The sequence below is a fragment of the Alosa pseudoharengus genome, unplaced genomic scaffold, assembly GCF_046254945.1.
Source record: "Alosa pseudoharengus isolate Yale_2024_CS ecotype anadromous, Long Island Sound unplaced genomic scaffold, YU_APseudo_1.1 YU_APseudo_1.1_scf_9, whole genome shotgun sequence".
NCBI lineage: Eukaryota > Metazoa > Chordata > Actinopteri > Clupeiformes > Clupeidae > Alosa > Alosa pseudoharengus.
Genome location: NW_027468881.1, coordinates 36,241,122 through 36,260,647, shown reverse-complemented (window position 1 = coordinate 36,260,647; position 19,526 = coordinate 36,241,122). Strand labels below are relative to the sequence as shown.

Sequence of the window (19,526 nt, the reverse complement as noted above, 5' to 3'; positions counted from 1 at the left end):
ACAATCTTTGGTTCAAGTCTGCACAAGCGACGACAACGGATTCTGGCAACTGGATTAGTGGACCTAAAGTGTACTTAACGCACGCACATCACCTGTGTATAGTTTTTCCCAGATCTATTGTTTATCTCGGCTTCACTGAAAATGAGGGCTACCCTCAATGCACATCCGAGAATAATTAAAGGTTGAATGAATGAATAAAGAGGCAATATTGCAACAAAACGACAGCACAACCTCAAATTCACACATTGAATGATCAAATTACTGAATGTCTGCTTTACTGTCAGGAATGTCAACTTGCTAGTATAGCCTACCTACTTGAACAGCCTACATCTGTAGCTGACTGAATCAAGATATAATTGAAATGATGGGGATGGTTACATACTTTAGAATGGACTTGCCATTACAACCATTACACTATTCATAAATGCATTGAGAGAATGAGACATATACGAGAAAAACTAGGCCAAGATAGAGGGGAGGGGGGGAATGGCACACGACTTAAGGGTTGACAGGTTGTGGATGGAGAAAGAGCACCATGCATTGCAAAATAAACTAACTTGTAGTGTTTGAGGCAAGAAAATGGACTCAGTGACAGTTTCTTAATAACATTTTATTGCATATACTCTTAACAAATCTCAGCATAAATAACACAAATTCTTCAAGGCCAAAGAGTATGAGTGTCCATCCTTTTGAAGACACTGCAACTTCTGACTAGAAACAAACCTCAGTGAAAGGCTACAAGAGAATATTCACCTTTTAAGAACATCACAATAAAGTTTTATTTATTGTAGTAAGGTAAGTGTACCCATTAAGCCCACCAAAAGTTCACATATTTAAGTTCACCATTTAAGCCCATATGTGTTCCAAATAAGCCCACAACCATATTTATTTACACAAATATAAAAATGTATTTTTCTTCAGGTAGTAAACACATATTATTCAGTAACATGTTATACACAATTCATTTTTTTTGAACTTGCATTTGATGTTTGGCTTGTAATAATGGACCACCACAAACATGACTAAGTAGGCCGAAGACTAAACACAGGACTGCAATAAAAAGCTATCAAACCTCAAAATTTCATTATTCCTATTGAAACACATGAAATGGGCTTAATTGGAACACACTGACTACCAGGGATATAAAGTTAAATATGCTCTCACTAAATGAAACAAATGTATACAGAAGTGCCTGTAACCTCAATATGCTTTTAAAATTTGCCATCATAGTTATTCCTCTTTTGCCAAACTTCCTGAATTAACAAGGAATTCTTATTCAAAGTTAGCTTACGCTAGCTGGAAAAAAGGCATTTTTTGAAAATGTTTCACCCATCCAAAACCTTATTTGTGTTTTAATTTGAAGATTTATGTAAAATCAATCAGAAAACATTTAATGTGTATACTCAACATGTTTAATCCTTAAGCAGTGTATCTATCAGTAGGGCTACATGTATTGACTAATGATAAGCTCACTACTCTAACTAGCAAAACTCATCTTTCCATATAAATAGTAAAAAATTACAAAGAACTACCTGGTTATACAGGGAAAAAAATCAATAATCTCCCACTTTACATAATATGAACATACTTACTAAGCCAGTGGCTGAAAATAGTTTAAAAGATGGGTATCTGAGGGGTTCAAAAACAGTTTTGAAAGTTTTGAAGCGACTTTATCTGAGCCTCCTTGAGACTGCACGTAAGCGAGCTTCATTTAATATTGACAAATGTGATTGACTGAAATGTGAATGATAAAAATTGACATAATTAAGAAATTGTATAATTGGACAAAATAATGAATAGCATTCGACAGGCCCCTCTTAAAAAAAAACAACAACAAAAAAACCAAACAATTGACTTCAAAGTTGCAAATGGGCTTAAATGGTGCCTGGTCTTAATGCTTACCTTAATACACAGAATACCTTCACTTTAGCATGAATAGATACATATTTCAGTACTACATATGTTTGGATCTTATCCAAATAACACTGTGTTATTAATATTCTGTGACTGTCTATAAAAGGCTATTTTTACTGTAATACATGTCATCACTGAAGATTTCTTAATATGGTGTTAAAATATCGTCACACCCCTACCTGACAGTCTATTAGACTATACGTTTCCCCTCCTACTCAAGCCACAGTAGAAGTCTAAATTTACAAGAAAAAAAATGTAGAGGTGGGTTTATAGTCATTCCCTCTAACTCTTACTGCCCTTACAGTTGTAAGCCGTACCATTTTTTTTTTTTTCAGAAGGGTCCCGCAGTATTGTCTCTGCCAGGTCAAACCCTTCCGTGTCACTCAGGGGAAACTTTATAGCACATGGTCCTTCTGACTCTCTGTTCCCCATCTCTCTTCTCAGAGCCCTGACCTCCTGTGATAACTTTGCAATCTCTCCCCTCATCTCCTGAATTGTTTTGTATTCTGTGACTGTCTACAAAAGGCTATCTTTACTGTAATACAGGTCATCACTAGCCTGGTCCTACCAGACTCTCGTACATTTCGTAATGTACAGAGAGTCTGGACTTTTTCCATTGCCAAGCGTTAACTTCCTTGAAGACGAGTACTCTGTTGAAGTTTAAAACTATTGGATCTGCCCAGAGCCACTTTGGATCTGCCTAACCAATCGCTAACGTTTGGTCGTGACGTATGTCTGGCTCAAACTAGCGCACGACCTCAACGTCATCATTCTCAGCTACTCCCTCTGTTCGTTGATTGGACCTGCAGATTTTCTGCCGGAGAAAACCCGCAAATACACCTCAAACCCAGACCTCGTACTGAAGGGAAATGCAAATTGAGCGGAAGTACGTAGGAGGGCAGAGCCAGGCTAGGTCATCACTGAAGATTTCTTAAAATAGTGTTAAAATATCGTTACACCCCTACCTGACAGTCATGAGTACCTTGGTGATTTGGTGCCAGACTTGAAACGGCTATTAGACTATATGTTTCCCCACCTACTCAAGCCAGTAGAAGTCTAATGTCAAAACATGATTTAGAAAAAAAAAATGTAATCATGCATTCATCTCCAGTAGTTGATTACTGCAATGGGCTTTTCCATTTGGTGTCTCTGGGCTGAGTCCTCGTCTGCTTCGTTGGCTTCATGTTCTAAGTCCTTGGGCTTTTCAGTGAAAAGAGAAACATACAATCAGTAACCTTGTGTTTTACCATTTACAATTCAATGGAAACTATGCAGGTTTGGCAATTTCTTCGCCAGTTTCGCTTTTCGTTTACGCTTGTTTTACACTTGCAGGTTTCTCTACAGAGCTTCCCCTACAGCTTTAGCATGTATATTTTATAACATTCCTCAAACCGGTCAGTCTGCCTTTTCATGAGCATGATCGCGAGCCTGGAGACTTTCTGTTTGTCAGTGCCACCGACCTGGCATTGACACTTGCTGAAGTCGTTCGTTGCTTCTAGCGCCACAGTGGTTAAAAATGGTACGGTACACAATAGGGGTGTCTGAAATCGCTAAACATTAAAATGTTCCTACTAGTGGAAATAGGAGTTGACTTGTATTCGAGGAATTTTTTAATAGCAAATCACAAATATATATCACAGGGTACCCCCAGGATTTTGAATCTGAAATGTAAGACTTTAAGACTTTTTTAAGACCACTGTATATGAAATTCAAGACCAACGTCGCACCTCTCCTGGCATGCATATGAATGAAATAACAGAAAATTCTGTTCTTGTACAACATTAAGTAAATCGAATGGGTTTGGTTACTACTAGTAAGAGTAGAGATGCAAATGTGAGGGAGACTAAGTAAAAACGGCAATATTTCATACATGTCCAGTATTTAATCCGCACTCTCAAAAGTAACTTTTTGACAATGACATGTTGTTGTTTTTTTCAGTATACAAAGAGTAGTAAAAAAAGCTGAACAATAACCTATCTATATAAGGCTAGGCCATGAAAATGTGATGGGAGTCAGTAGTACAAACATAGCCCTGTGCCACCATTATTTCAAGCAATATTTCAAAGACAATCATTTAAATTAACTCTATAGGCCTACAGAATTAGACTATGAAAATGTGGAGCAGAATATGTCAGTAGTTAATCAACATTCACAAAGAAACCTATTTTGAGAATTAAGGCTATGTGTTTGCTTTAACTTTATACAAAAGACTGTGATTGGTCAACTCGCCCAGTGTGTTCAACCCGAAATAAGTCAAATAACCATTCCAATGACTCCAGAGCTGATCATTTAAGGCAAATTAGGCTAAAAGATAGAAAGTCAGAAAGGTATGTGACTCACCTGAAGATCTGAGCAACAGCTGAACCATGTCATCATACAGGATAAGTGTGGTGGGCTTCTGAAGAAGGTACAGGCTGAGAGAGCGAGAGAGAAAAAAGACAGACAAAATTATTTGTTAGAATAATACTACTACAGCACTAAACCAGATTATTATAGTCATTCATAGACTGTATTATTGATTAGAAAAAAAGGGCAAACGCTAAGAATCCACAGGTCATAGCATTAAGCAGTAAGCCCACAGTTTACACTGTTACGTCATTAGGCACGACGTGCAAGCGTGTCCTAAACCCCCCCTTAGCTCCTTCACATCTAGATTCAGCTACTCTCACCTTGGAGCTCTGAAATTCAGAAATCTCCTACACGCTCGTGGAAGTCTTGATAAGCAGAGACCTCTATAGCATATCTTAAGCTACTCTCACCTTGGAGCTCTCAGAAACAGAGTCTCCCAGTGTAACCTCTTGCCTATCCACTCAGAACAGAGGGTTCTTCTTGTAAAATTCCACATCAGAAATTAACATATAGACACTATACATACGAAAAGAGCATGGGCCTCCACAGGGTATCTCTTATCAACAACAAAGGTGGTGGGAGTGTTTTTCATCAGAACACAAACCATTTTCTCCCAGACCACAGAAAAACCATATACACTTAATATACAATTCTCCAACTTAGACCCTCTTACTTCTCACAGTGAAACATTCAAAATGATACCAAACACAGATACATTATCATTTGACAGCTGACAGCTACATTCTTCACTGAAGAGGAGTTCAACAGAGTTGTGGGGAGGGGAATAGGGCACGCCTGACATGGTGCCAAGTATTCTGCCAAGTAGCCTTCAGATAGCATACATATTATGCCATAGTTAGACAGCTTATTGCAAGACTCAGCCAAACACATACACACACGCAAATGACTACGCCACCTCTGAAACCTCTAAGAGTTGAGGACCCAATGCACTGACACACAAAACAGTCCATCATAACAGCATACCTCACTCGTCTCTCACACTGTCTTTCTATCTATCTCTCTTTGCAAAACTCATTTAATGACTGAATTTATGAGTTACAAAACAAACCAACCAGGAAATTTCAAGTACACCTACATACCTACAAGAATGACGACAGACTGAAAGATGCCAGTTTGGACCCAGAGATTCCATACAACGTGTAAGTACTCATGCAAGTTCATGTATGCCATTATTTAAAGGCTGCTGTGAGCTAATTATAGCAGCTTAGAGCTAATGCTGCAACGGGGAAAGAGCAACTGGTATCATTACTCGATGCCAGAGTGTCTTGCAGAGACAATTCAAATTATGCTCTCGCGAGAACTCTGAATTTCCAGGGTAGCAATGGCTAATCGTTTCATACAATTAATGAGTTTCAACAATCTCACATTCTGACTTTTTCTAGTTGATTGTATATCCATGCGGACCAATCAGTGTTATAATATGTTATAGGATTCATGACATATGTTGCTGACATGTAATGCACGAACCGTCGCGTGCTTGTCAACCAGCCGTCCCTGACGACCGTCAATCTGTGCAGATGTTGGCGGTTTACAGAGAGACAAGACAGCGAGAGATAGAGAGATAGATTTGATAGATAGTTTGACATTTAAATAATATTTTTTTCAGATATAGTATAGTTTAGTTTATAGTTTCGATAGATAGATACATAGATAGTTAGATAGATAACTTACATTTTTAGATATTTATCTTTTATTCACCTTTTACGTGTTTGTTCGTTTTGTTCGTTTGTATAGTTTTTATAATATTTGCTTATCTGTTAGAATAGTTTAGTTTAGTTAAATATATATTGTGGATAAGCTTAGAGTAGGTAGTAGGATTAGTTTAATTAGATTTGATTCGTCTTGAAGACCTGAAAGGTGAGTGACGGTGGCGATAACCGAGGCTAGCAAACTTGGCGCTAGCTAGCAGCTGACGTTAACGTTAGCAGTTCAAGTGGACCGTCCTTTCCTGCGCGAGCACTCTGTATTGGTTAATGAATGTTAAATTATTGTTGACATCGACTTTACCCAACGGTATCCAATAGAACATGACATGTAGATAAATGTCATGAAAAACGGTTGTTCTTTTTAACCTTCATCGTAACCACAGCGCGTCTAGAATCACAAAAGTCAACAGTCGCAATCTGTTGCAAGTAACAGCGGAATCCCATAAACTTCATCACCACGAAGACTAGCTTCTAGCTGCTAGCACTACCCAGAATTATCAGAAATGGGTTGAAACAAAACAAAGTGGCGGCCAACCACATTCAAGCAGCTGCTGCCTTCCGATTGTTACTGCTTATACATTAACGTTAATGTAAATTCAAACGGCTATCAGGGGGCCAACTGGCTATCGGAATCAGCCCCATGGACATGTCAACAATCTATCGATGTTAATGTCTTAACTAACGTTAACCAGTAAATAGAAGTACTTACCTCAGGTATATCCAAGTCAATCAGCTTCCGTTAAGTTAGTCATGGTCTTTAGCTGCATCAACCTGATAAACACAGATGATTAACTTTAGCCTTAGGCCATAAACCTTAAAATGAAAAACGTATCAACCAAAATGATCAAACTCTTAATATTTAGTAAGCTAGCTAGCTAACCACGGCACAAATAAATATTAGCTAATACTGAATGTGGTCTCTAAGCACATTCATGCTAACATTACCAGTTCAATCAAGGATTACCCAACCGGCTAACAATATCTAACGTTAGCCATATGCAAGCTATGGTGACATTAAGTTTAACCAACAATGCCGATTTCTAAAAACAAAAATACATTTAAAAACTTAACGCTGTACTCTTACCTGCACAATCGGTGAACATAATTCGTCGAGTGTAGTCAAATAATATATATATTTTCTGTGAACTTGGTCTTGAAAAACGCCACATGGCAGCCTACCCATAGACATAACACATTGCTATTATGTCTATGAGCCTACCTCTGTAAAATTACCGTGGGAATGAGTGTGTGGCGGCAAATCTGAAGAATGCGAATTCCAGATGTGACGTATGCACAAAAATTGACCAATTACAAATCATCTAATATACTACACCCAATCAGAGAAAGCTAAATCAGTTGTCGTTAGTGCAATGAAGCAAGTGCTGGTTTTACATTACAAAACTCCATGCCACACAGGGCACCAAACCAAGTTTAACCCCTGGAGTTTAAATCCCCCCCTGGATTTTTGAAAAACTGTTCCAAACACACATCTCAATCTCTGCGAGTTTTTGTCTTAGAAACACATAAGTGACACCATTAGAAACTTCTAGTTTTCAAATATATATATATATACATTAAAAAAAAAGATGTATTGTTTCGTAAATACAATAAAAGAAAATCCAAGGATTTTCAGTCCTCTAGCCTGCAGCAGGCCCATTCAACTAAATTTGCATTTGAAAGAAGTGGCTCTTCTGACTTTTTTCCAATTTGTAGCAAAACGACATAACATTTTTGAATGTTCTTCTTACTTTTATGTAACCAACACCTTTGTTTTCAAGGTTCAAACTTCAAAAGTCTTGGTTATATAATTATAGTAAAAACGTATTACATTAAATCCACTTTACTCTCATATCATTATTGTAGAGGTCTTCTACAATATAACCATATGTGGCACTTTTGCAAAGATGTTTTTAGTTACATGAAAAAGTTAAAACTTAAACTTAACCCGGACCTCCGATTGTTAATGCACTTTGTTTGTCTATGCCCCCACATGACAAAAAATATGTATGATGGACTTTCCAAACTCAAAGCTGAAGATTTCGGAAGTAAATTTCCTATTGAAATATACTGAATTAATTACATAAGTAAATTATGTATTAGGCGAAAAAAAAAGAAGAAAAGTACGCCTAATACATTCTAGTCTGTACCATGACCAAAATTGATCTAACATAACATGAGACCCTCCTGTCCTATGCTTCCCTTACATAATACATTGGGTACTGCTAAATTGATTGCATGGTTATTGTAGGGGGTTCACGTTATACACAACAAAGACAAACCATTGAAAATAATGGGTTTCATAGTGCAGCGCTGCATATCAAAACATATTTTTTTTCAAGGGCCACTGCCATTACAGCAAACTGTTATAATACATATCCATAATTAGAGGGAAGAGATGTGCCATAGACTCTGGCTCCAAAATAATGTTTTTATTTATGACAACATTTCGGCATGAGGCCTACATTCATCGTATAACATTCTCTCAGTCAATGGCATTTTTTAACTGGCTTTTCTCTCCCATTACAGACACTTTGGAGGTCAACTGCCTGACATCAATAGTGGTAGGCATGTCGTCTCTTTGGTCCAAGAGACGCAAAATTGCACAACTGACAGAACACATAGAGCAGGACATTGTTCGACAGTATGAACAAACTGTCAGTTCCCAAAATCACATGGAACCTGACCATGTTTACATGGAACCTGACCATGCTGGGAATGATTCTGTTGGACCAGATTGGGAAGGGTTAGATCAGGTGTCCATGACTTGTCCTGCTAGCCCAACAGTCTCTGACACATCCGATCATTGTGCTGATAATGACAGTACAGACTCGACTGACTCCGATGACACAGACTCTGACTGCATGCTCATCCATCAACTTAAAGACTGGGCAGTACGATTTGCAGTGTCTCACGTTGCACTGTGTGCCCTTCTGTCCATCCTGCGAGTGTTTCATGGGAACCTCCCACAAGATGGGAGGACATTACTAGGGACTCAGACCCAGGTAGCCACTAAGAAAATTTGTAATGGAGAATACTTTCATTTTGGCCTGGCAAACTCCATAAAAAAAAAATTAGAGAGCCTAACAGTATCAAGTGCCCTGCAAAAGATAAAATTACAGTTAAACATTGATGGCCTCCCACTTTTTAGAAGTACAAAAACCCAAATTTGGCCCATACTGTGTCTAATTGACTGTGACTACACCAAAAACCCATTCGTGGTAGGATTGTTCTCAGGAATGAGCAAGCCGGGAAGCGTATTTGAGTACCTTGGTGATTTGGTGCAAGACTTAACGCAGGTTTTAAGGTCTGGTATTGAGCACAAAGGGCAAGTGTTACATGTAGTGGTGTCAGCCTTTGTGTGCGATGCCCCAGCCAGGGCATTTGTCAAAAACATTAAAGCACACAATGGCTATTCGGGGTGCGACAAGTGCGCTCAGAGCGGCGAATGGCACAACAAGATGACATACCCTGACAGTCATGCCAAGCTCAGAACGGATACAGATTTCAGGGAAATGGCTGACGAGGAGCACCACTTGCAGCAGCGACTTGGCCCTTTGACTGGCATAGTAAATATGGTCTCTGCCTTTCCACTAGACTATATGCATCTCTGTTGCCTGGGAGTCATGAAAAAGCTGCTTCAATTTTGGTTGAGGGGAAAAAATCTAGCCACAAGACTACCTCACAGGAAAGTTGCAGACATTTCTAAAAAGTTAGTATACTTAAGACCCCACACCCCCTCCGAATTTTCACGCAAACCACGGGAGTTATCTGACCTAGACCGCTGGAAGGCGACAGAATTAAGGCAATTCATGATTTATACGGGTCCTGTGGTGCTCCGAAATTGTATGCCAGATGGCGTTTATGATAACTTTATGCTATTCTCCGTTGGCATGTTTTTGTTGCTGACCCCATGTTTGCCAGAGGAGAGACTTCAATTTGCACAAGAGGTCCTTCTAGGCTTTGTGAAACATTTTGAAGAGTTGTATGGTAGACAAGAACTAGTCTTTTCAGTTCACCAGGTTGTCCATCTAACCAATGAATATAGACAGTTTGGGTGTCTCGACAACATCTCAGCCTTTCCTTTTGAAAATTGCTTAGGCAAATTAAAAAAAATGGTGCGCAAACCAAATCAGCCACTACAGCAAGTAGTAAAAAGACTGTCAGAGGTTCCAGTGTCAGTCACACCTTTTCCCACTGACTCAGTTACCCTGCATAAAAGACATCACAGTGGTCCATTGCTTCCAAATTTCAGAACAGCAGAGCAATTCAGAAAGGCTTCAATGCAGGAGGTCACCATTTCCACAGACCTGGGGGACAACTGTGTACAGATCAACAGTGACATAGTTATTGTAAAAAACATAATTAGAGAAAACAATATAATCTTTATCGTATATAATAAATTCAGTACATTGGGCACTTACTTCGATTATCCCTGTCAATCCTCATACCTTGGATGCTACAAGGTATCAAACCTGCAGAGCAACTACAGAGTTTGTGAGATATCACAGATTGCCAGAAAGTGTGCCCTTTATGAGGATGGAGATGCTCTCATAGCAATTCCTCTTGTCCACTGTTCTATTTAGAGATGTACCCCCTATAAAAAAAATAAAAATAAAAAAAATAAACAAACAAAAAACAAACAAACACAGATAGGTGAATGCAAACAGATTAGTAAAACTGCAGAGGTAGAATTCTGGGTAGTTAGAGTGCCTCAGCTGGACCCTGTCCTTCCATCAGAGTACTGTTTGTTTCTTTGCTTTTTTATTTTAGTTTTTTGTGTTTGAAGGTAACTCTGGGGAGGGGGCATGTTTGAGTGCAGCAATCTGTTGCCTTCTGCCTCAACATTTGCCTCGAGCCCGGCAAGCCTTCGAAGACTAGCCAGGCCCAGTGTATATAGGTTCCATACTTCCAAGATATATATATATATATAAATAAAAAAAAAATGTTGAGAAATAATCTAATTTCACTATCCATACTGTTTGCAATTCACTGCTAATCTGTTCTGACTTGACTTGACTTGACTGACTTTGACCTGCATGCTATCCACAGTCTAAAATAATAAAAAAAAAAAACCCTACCTTAACAGTACTGACTGACCATGGAGCATCATTGGAAGGTTGTGGAGTTTGCGGACAAAGGGACAGCAATTGTCCCACATTCCTGGGAGGGTTTGGGCAAATGTGCCTGGCCCCCTCGTGATGCGACCAAGGCGGCAAGACAGCGCACACTGCCCGCCTTAGACTGGCAGATCTTTCAGGATGTCCGTTGCCTTGCCATTTGTGGTGAGTAAATATCTGAAAAACAGAGACCTGTGGCTTACCAATTGTACTTCCTATAATTAATATTCAAATTGTAATTCTTCATCCTGTTTTTGACCTCAATTCAAATTCAAGAACTGTCATTTTCAATTCAATTGTGAATTTTGCACAAGCAGAATGTCTTATTTGCATGTTGTGTCTCTACAATTGTGTTTCAGACACCTATGAGAAGGCTCGGCAATGCCTGAAAAAAACAACCGACCCGGACTGTGCAACATCTGATATAGATACAGAAACGGAAACTGTGTATCCGAAAAAAAGAAAACTGAAGTAAGTTATAATGGCAGGTAATGTTTTTCCAGACTCAGTGATGACATAATTTGGAGCAATGATGTTAAACATGTCTGTCTTTAACAGGCCTAATCGCAAATACAGTCCAAACCTGTATGAGGAGGATCGAGAAGCATTTGAGAAGCGGCCGCAAATTATATCTCCTGGTAACTACATTAAAACTAATGGCCATGCAGTACAATCTTTTAACGGTCCAATCATAACGGGAACATGTCTGTCTTCTGCCCTACAAAGTTTGGGCAGGCGAGGAATAATAATTTTCACGATATTAATGCCCAAACATAGCCTCCAAGATTAGGCATTTCTGAGAGTGAAAATTATACAAAAATCAAGGGTGAACATTTTTGGAAAACATTGGAATTTCATAATAAAAAAAATACTTTACAGGTCTTGGTTTTTGGACCTAAATATTAGGTAGACAAACTTTGAACGAAATCTGACAGAGTGCAGCATCCGTTTTCTTGGATTTTGTCTGATTTAACACGGAATGATCCATTAACCCTTAGAACCCGATTGACGCAAAGTGCGTCAAAAAACACACCCTTTCTTCTCTGTTACATTGCTCCGGAACGGTTCATCGCAGCGAGATGAAACCTTTATTGCACGACAGAGCAGAAGTGGGGCTTTCCAACGAGACTACACACTTGTCTGTACGATCAAGTATGAAAATTAAAAAAAATCATGAAATTAAATCAAATTGCATCATATTTACAGTCTATACTTCTCTGCATTCACCTGCACACACATTACTCTAGTTTGAATTACTTGCGAACCCGTGATCGCATCGATATGGCAAGCATATCAGATGAAAGAGGGGGCACAGGGCTATCCATTGGTACCATGTTTATCGATCCTTCTGGCTTATAAAACCAGACTAAGTGACTGCAAAATAATAACGTCATGTACACAAACCAACGCTGCACACTCATTACTCTCGTTTGAATTACTCGCGGACCCGTGATCGCATAGATATGCCACGCATGTCAGATGAAAGAGGAGACTCAGAGCTATCATTTGATACCAAGTACATCCTTCTGGGTTATAAAACAGACGAAGTGACAGCAAAAATATAGCTGGACTTACCCCACGTTTTTGTCTGTTCTTGTGGCAAAGCATGTTTATAATCCAATGCTATCATGTGTTTCTCTATGGCAAAGCATGTTCATATTCCGGTTTTGAGATCCTAGCAAATTCCTGCATGGCATCCAATTCAAGGCTCACATTGCATCCCAATTTCAACAAATAAACACCTTTTTTGCCTTTACTTTGTTCATGGCAATGCAGTAAAGAGTTGAGAATTATTATGACTGCATACACACAGGCACGCAGGCTAACACGCAACCTCGGGTCAAGTCAGGTCAGATCAGTTCGTGTCACAGATATGGAGCGCAGAAAGGTCATTTTTCATCACTAAATAAAAAATGGCATTTATTTCCGTAAATCACACAGCAAATATTTCTGTAAATTGCTCAGCCCCAGAGTATCCCTCCAACATGGCAATTATATTGCCCGATTCAGGACAGTCTGCCCTACACACACATGAAATGCATGTAGAGCTGTGAGCTTGCTGTGGGCAGATACATGTCGAAATATAAGAATTTTTATAATACACTTTTTATATTTTAATTCTTTAAAAATCAAAATAAAATCAATGCTAGTATTAATACATGAAATGATGGCAGATCTGAATAGCCTAAACTCTCCTGAAAAAAACAATATATAATATATGTGTGTGGCACTTACAATGACCAGAATAAATCCTTATGAATAAAGGTAGTGAAAATGCCCTAAAAACAGCTTAGGGTTCTAAGGGTTAACTACTTGTTTACAGATGTTCGCAACAGCTACAGGGCAGCGGCAGATGTGCTGAACTGGGAAGAGGATGGTAAGAGTCCTACATACACTATATTGCCAAAAGTATTGGGTCACCTGCCTTGTCTCCCACATGCACTTAAGTGACATTCCATTCTTAATCCGTAGGGTTTAATATGACGTCGGTCCACCCTTTGCAGCTATAACCGCTTTAACTCTTCTGGGAAGGCTTTCCACAAGGTTTAGGAGTGTGTTTATGGGAATTTGTGACCGCTCTTCCAGAAGCGCATTTGTGAGGTCACACACTGATGTTGGATGAGATGACTGGCTCAGGACTCTGTGCAGGCCAGTCAAGTTCATCCACACCAAACTCTGTCATCCATGTCTATGGACCTTACTTTGTGCATTGGTGCACACTGATGTTGGAACAGGAAGACTGAGAGCCAGTCTCTTCGCCCAACATCAGTGTGTGACCTCACAAATGCACTTCTGGAAGAATTGTCAAAAATTCCCTTAAACACACTCCTAAATCTTGTGGAAAGCCTTCCCAGAAAAGTTGAAGCTGTTAAAGCTGCAAACGGTGGACCGACATCATATTAAACCCTATGGATAAAGAATGGGATATCACTTAAGTTCATGTGGGAGTCAAGGCAGGTGACTCAATACTTTTGCCAATATAGTGTATATATAGATATATATATTATGTATAATGACTTTAACCCAATCCCACTGGTGTAACTTATTAACTGACATGGCATTTCAATGTTTTAGACACTCCTCGTGCAACCAACACAATGCTAGGTAAGTCAGGGTGAAAAATGTGCACAGATTATAAACTGTGATATGGGTTTGTAACTTTAACCCAATCCTTCTGGTATAACCTGTTGACTGACAAGACATTTCAATGTTTTAGACTCACCTCATCCAAGTCACACAGTGCTGGGTAAGTCAGAAAAAAAAAAAAAGAAAAAAAAACAGATTATAAACTGTGATGTGGGTTTATAACTTTAAACAATCCCCATTGTTTTAACTTATTAACGGACATGGCATTTCAATGTTTTAGACACTCCTCGTGCAACCAACATGATGTTAGGTAAGTCAGGGTGAAAATGAGCACAGATTATAAACTGTGATATGGGTTTATGACTTTAACCCAATCCCACTGGTGTAACCTGTTGACTGACATGACATTTTAATGTTTTAGACTTACCTCGTCCAAGCCACACGGTGCTGGGTAAGTCAGGGAGAAAAATGAACACAGATTATAAACGGTGATGTGGGTTTATAACTTTAAACAAGCCCCATTGTTTTAACTTATTAACTGACATGGCATTTCAATGTTTTAGACACTCCTCGTGCAACCAACATGATGTTAGGTAAGTCAGGGTGAAAAATGAGCACAGATTATAAACTGTGATATGGGTTTATAACTTTAACCCAATCCCACTGGTGTAACCTGTTGACTGACATGACATTTTAATGTTTTAGACTTACCTCGTCCAAGCCGCACGGTGCTGGGTAAATCAGGGAGAAAAATGAACACAGATTATAAACTGTGACGTGGGTTTATAACTTTAAACAAGCCCCATTGTTTTAACTTACTAACTGACATGGCATTTCAATGTTTTAGACCCTCCCCGTGCAAACTACATGACGCTAGGTAAGGCATGGAGAAAAATAAAATCAGATTATAAACTGTGACAAAAAAGGTAGTAAAAGGTAGTAAATTCATCTCTATGATTCCTACATATACCCTGGGTTTGTAACTTTAACCCAATCCTTCTGGTATAACCTGTTGACTGACCAGACATTTCAATGTTTTAGACTCACCTCATCCAAGCCACACAGTGCTGGGTAAGTCAGGGGAAAAAACACAGATTATAAACTGTGATATGGGTTTATAACTTTAAACAAGCCCCATTGTTTTAACTTATTAACTGACATGGCATTTCAATGTTTTAGACACTCCTCGTGCACACAACATGATGCTAGGTAAGTCAGGAAAAGAAATGAGCACAGATTGTATTACTGTGATATGGGTTTATAACTTTAACCCAATCTTTAACCCAACTTGTTAACTGAAATTTCAATGTTTTAGACACACCTCAACCAGGCCAGATATTGAGGGGTAAGTCAAGGAGAAAAGTAAGCAACTATATGTGATCAGTGTGAAAGTAACATAACACTAGAGTCAAATAAGAACATTTTAATTTATGCAAAGTCTGACTGTACTTACAGATATAGGCATTACAAAGGTCCTGGGGATGCTGGCCCAGGTCCTACATGAGAACAAAGACATGAGGGGCGAGATAGCAAAGCTATCACAGGAGGTCAGGGCTCTGAGAAGAGAGATGGGGAACAGAGAGTCAGAAGGACCATGTTCTATAAAGTTTCCCCTGAGTGACACGGAAGGGTTTGACCTGGCAGAGACAATCCTGCGGGACCCTTCTGAAAAAAAAAAAATGGTACGGCTTACAACTGTAAGGGCAGTAAGAGTTAGTTAGAGGGAATGACTATAAACCCACCTCGTCTTGGCTCTCTATTTTTCAGCAGGCAATATCTTCTGCTATCCTTGGATTGTATAATTGAAGGGAAAAAACATAGAAAGCCATGATTGATAACAGATTGATTGTGAAACAAGCTGATCAACTAATCCCTATTTTTGTGTACCGTTTTGTGTTGTTAGGTGTCTTTCTTTGCCCTCGTGGGCGGCCACATGGCTGAGAATGTCACAAGGAGAATGCTGTGCCAGGCTATGACCAACAGCCTGGCCAGCCAATTCAATTGGGCTGGCAAAGGCCAGAAAAGAGCCTTTAAAGATACCGTTCTACATGATGTCATGTTTGGTAAGTTGAAAAGTTGGCTGTGCCATTAAGGAACAAGTGATTGAATACTCTAAACTGTATATTTTCACAATACTTTGTTTGCACAATTATGTGTTATACAGTACAGGCCAAAAGTTTGGACACACCTTCTCATTCAATGCATTTTCTTTATTTTCATGAGTATTTACATTGTAGATTCTCACTGAAAGCATCAAAACTATGAATGAACACATATGGAATTATGTACTTAACAAAAAAGTGTGAAATAACTGAAAACATGTCTGTATTTTAGATTCCTCAAAGTAGCCACCCTTTGCTTTTTTGATAGCGCTGCAAACCCTTGGTGTTCTCTCAATGGGCTTCATGAGGTAGTCACCTGAAATGGTTTTCACTTCACATGTATGCCTTGTCAGGGTTAATTAGTGGATTTTTTTCCCTTATTAATGGGGTTGGGACCATCAGTTGTGTTGTGCAGAAGTCAGGTTGATACACAGCCGACAGCACTATTGGACAACTGTTAGAATTCATATTATGGCAAGAACCAATCAGCTAAGTAAAGAGAAACGAGTAACCATCATTACTTTAACAAATGAAGGTCAGTCACCGGACCTGAACCCGAGATGGTTTGGGGTGAGCTGGACCGCAGAGTGACGGCAAAAGGGCCAATAAGTGCTAAGCATCTCTGGGAACTCCTTCAAGACTGTTGGAAAACCATTTCAGGTGACTACCTCTTGAAGCTCATCAAGAGAATGCCAAGAGTGTGCAAAGCAGTAATCAGAGCAAAGGGTGGCTACTTTGAAGAAACTAGAATATAAGACATGTGTTCATTAATAGTTTTGATGAATCTACAATGTAAATAGTCATGAAAATAAAGGAAACACATTGAATGAGAAGGTGTGTCCAAACATTTGGCCTGTACTGTAGGTGAACCAAGTGTATGGCTAAAAGCATAGGCCCTAGATGTAATTTGATATGAATGAACTAATTCATTATTGAAGACAGTTATGGCAAAGCATGTCAACACAATGGCAACTTCCTGAGCACATTCTAGACACTTTCTATACATAACAGAAGGGGGGTGGGGGTGGTAGTGTAGTGGCTAAGGGACTGGGCTAGCATGCAGTAGCCAAAAAAGTGGTGGCATGTATTCTGTAATCTGTAGTGAAATACATTTTAAAAGCAACCTTTCCAACACTGCATAAAGCAATGCATTTTGAATTATACTACATGCGTGCGTCCATACTTAACTTTCACTTAACTTTCGTATAATGTTATACAATGTTTTTGTAGCCTATGTATGGCTACGTACAATGAAGTATAGATATTTACCTGATGTTTGATGTCCTTTGCTTTGCTCGGTTTCAGCGGCACTCCAGAAACAGCTTCCCGGAAGCACAGTATTGGTTTTCGGGGAGACGGTCAAAAAGTGGCTAAAATACGCTCCCGAGAGGGAAGGAGGTGTCCCCAGGAAATAGACGCGTAAGTAGGCTATTGAGTCATTAATCAGCTGGACAATTTTGTCGATTTGTTTTATGTGATGCGGTGTATTCATTGGGCTCTGTATCTGTTTCTGTATTACAGACAACAAGATTGACGACGAGATTGAAGAAAGGAAAACAATAAATAAATATTATTTGATCCTCACAACTGTGTTATCATTAGCCAACAAGCTAAACATCACCAATCAGTTGTAACAACCTTACCCTGTTGTAGTAGGCCTGATAAAACACATGTTGGGTAATCCATCCTAATTGCGTTTAGCATGGTGTAATGGTCGATATGGCATTAATTTAAAGTCCATTTAGATGTAGGTTATTATCCTTATAGCATACAGGACGTGCATTTGTCTCCTACAAACGTTATGTAGCAAAATGATCCTGTCAGAAGGCGGTAGAGAGAGGATAGTCATGGTGTATGGTAAGAGTGCTAGTCTGCTATCCTGTTGTAGATAAAACAGGATGTTCTAGAATCTAGACCAAAATAATAATAATAAGCCTAATAATAAAAATAGTTGAATAAAGGTTGAACTGGGGTCGATACACCGTCATCTCTTGTCACGTTCTCAACGTTGATTCGACGCAGAACGGTATGTGCAAATTTTCGTTGATTCGACGTTAGACATCAACGTTTATTCGACGTGATTATGTTGAACAGCTGACGGTGATTCAATGTTGATTCAACGTCCTTTTGCTATCTGGGTATCAGCTCAGGTACTGCTACTGCACACGTAACGTTACATTGTAAACATTGAATCAAATACTAGGCCAAAACCATGCCTTGGAAAATGCACTATGTTTCACTCACACGTTGTTAAAACAACATGCCTGCATAACGATGTAGCCTTTTGGTGTGGGACATGTTTTCAAAAGCATTGGACAATTAACATACCTGCAAATCTCTCGTCCAGTAATCCAGTGTGCTTTTTGATCCAAGGAAAACAGGTAACCCAAAGATGTGCATTTGAAAAAAACACGTAGATTTAGTGTCATGTCTTCTCTAGTTCGCAGGAGCTGCATTGAAAGACCCATCATCCAAAGGCAGAATAAGGACTCCCGGATTCTCTCGGATTGAAACCAAGTGTCGCCTGAATAAATTGTGCGTCATTCTCGTCTGCAATTCCCCAGCGAATACTTAATAAAACATTTCATGTTTTACATGCTGTCTGCTCATTGACCATTATAAATCTAGTGTTGTGAACATAGCCTGTCTTATAAGGTGGCAAGAATAAGTCGCCAATGTTACATCTGGAAGTTAAGTATTATTATTATTATCATGGCCTATTATTATTATTATTACTACTACTAGTAGTAGTAGCCTAGTAGTGCCCAATATTTGGTTCGCTAAAGGTTCCGGGAAGGTTCGCTGAAGGAACTGCAAACCTGCACTGACGGTTCGCGGAACTTTCAGGGAAGGTTCGGCGAACGTTCAGAAAACTTTCCTGCGCTACCGTGAGCGAACCTTCAGCGAACCTTCCCGGAACTTTAGCGAACCAAAAATTGTTATGTGGGTACTTATCCCATAAACCACCGCACCTCACTGAATAGTATAGCAAGGCACAACCGGCGCAAATTGCCATTTGAACAACTTCCAACCGACGACAGCACGCAAACCTTTTCCTCCAAACAGTGATTTTTATATAGTGGTTGTGCCGTTAATAGCAATTATTTATTTACGTGTAAATAATAGTGTTTTGGTATTGAATTTTATATTTATCATCGTGCATTTTATATCGTGTGTGTGTGTGAAAGCAGTTAACGTTAGCAACATGGTGCAGTGCTTCATACCTGACT

General features: G+C 39.2%; 1 protein-coding gene and 2 long non-coding RNA genes across 9 annotated transcripts; 2 read left to right on the top strand and 1 right to left on the bottom strand.

The window, feature by feature from the left end:
- Positions 1–589: 589 nt before the first annotated feature.
- Positions 590–17,654, bottom strand: LOC143115459 (uncharacterized). Of its 4 annotated transcripts, none has more exons than XR_012985101.1 (13): positions 17,566–17,654; positions 15,937–15,982; positions 15,648–15,750; positions 15,242–15,261; positions 14,906–14,925; positions 14,622–14,641; positions 14,331–14,350; positions 11,069–11,284; positions 10,412–10,584; positions 7,075–10,308; positions 6,700–6,761; positions 4,255–4,328; positions 590–3,114 (listed from the first exon to the last, which is right to left on the bottom strand). It is a non-coding gene; the product is annotated as an uncharacterized LOC143115459 (long non-coding RNA). The 4 variants fall into 4 exon arrangements; XR_012985102.1 differs by lacking the exon at positions 17,566–17,654 and having other exon boundaries at positions 7,075–9,088; positions 10,176–10,308; positions 15,937–16,104; XR_012985103.1 differs by lacking the exon at positions 17,566–17,654 and having other exon boundaries at positions 7,075–9,088; positions 10,198–10,308; positions 15,937–16,104.
- Positions 4,337–11,949, top strand: LOC143115460 (uncharacterized). 2 transcript variants are annotated; one of them, XR_012985104.1, is made up of 5 exons: positions 4,337–5,423; positions 8,517–8,551; positions 11,077–11,272; positions 11,467–11,578; positions 11,666–11,949. It is a non-coding gene; the product is annotated as an uncharacterized LOC143115460 (long non-coding RNA). The 2 variants fall into 2 exon arrangements; XR_012985105.1 differs by having other exon boundaries at positions 5,367–6,141.
- LOC143115458 (uncharacterized) lies at positions 13,340–17,883 on the top strand. Of its 3 annotated transcripts, XM_076277518.1 has the most exons (15): positions 13,340–13,484; positions 14,183–14,212; positions 14,325–14,354; positions 14,475–14,504; positions 14,616–14,645; positions 14,758–14,787; positions 14,900–14,929; positions 15,042–15,071; positions 15,236–15,265; positions 15,374–15,403; positions 15,510–15,539; positions 15,650–15,876; positions 16,098–16,257; positions 17,602–17,715; positions 17,818–17,883. In XM_076277518.1, the coding sequence occupies exons 2-14, from the start codon at positions 14,206–14,208 to the stop codon at positions 17,709–17,711; spliced, it is 774 nt and encodes a 257-aa protein (XP_076133633.1). In that variant the 5' UTR covers positions 13,340–13,484; positions 14,183–14,205; the 3' UTR covers positions 17,712–17,715; positions 17,818–17,883. The 3 variants fall into 3 exon arrangements, with proteins under 3 accessions (XP_076133633.1, XP_076133632.1, XP_076133634.1); XM_076277517.1 differs by having other exon boundaries at positions 17,602–17,883; XM_076277519.1 differs by lacking the exon at positions 14,900–14,929 and having other exon boundaries at positions 17,602–17,883.
- The last annotated feature ends 1,643 nt before the right edge of the window (positions 17,884–19,526 follow it).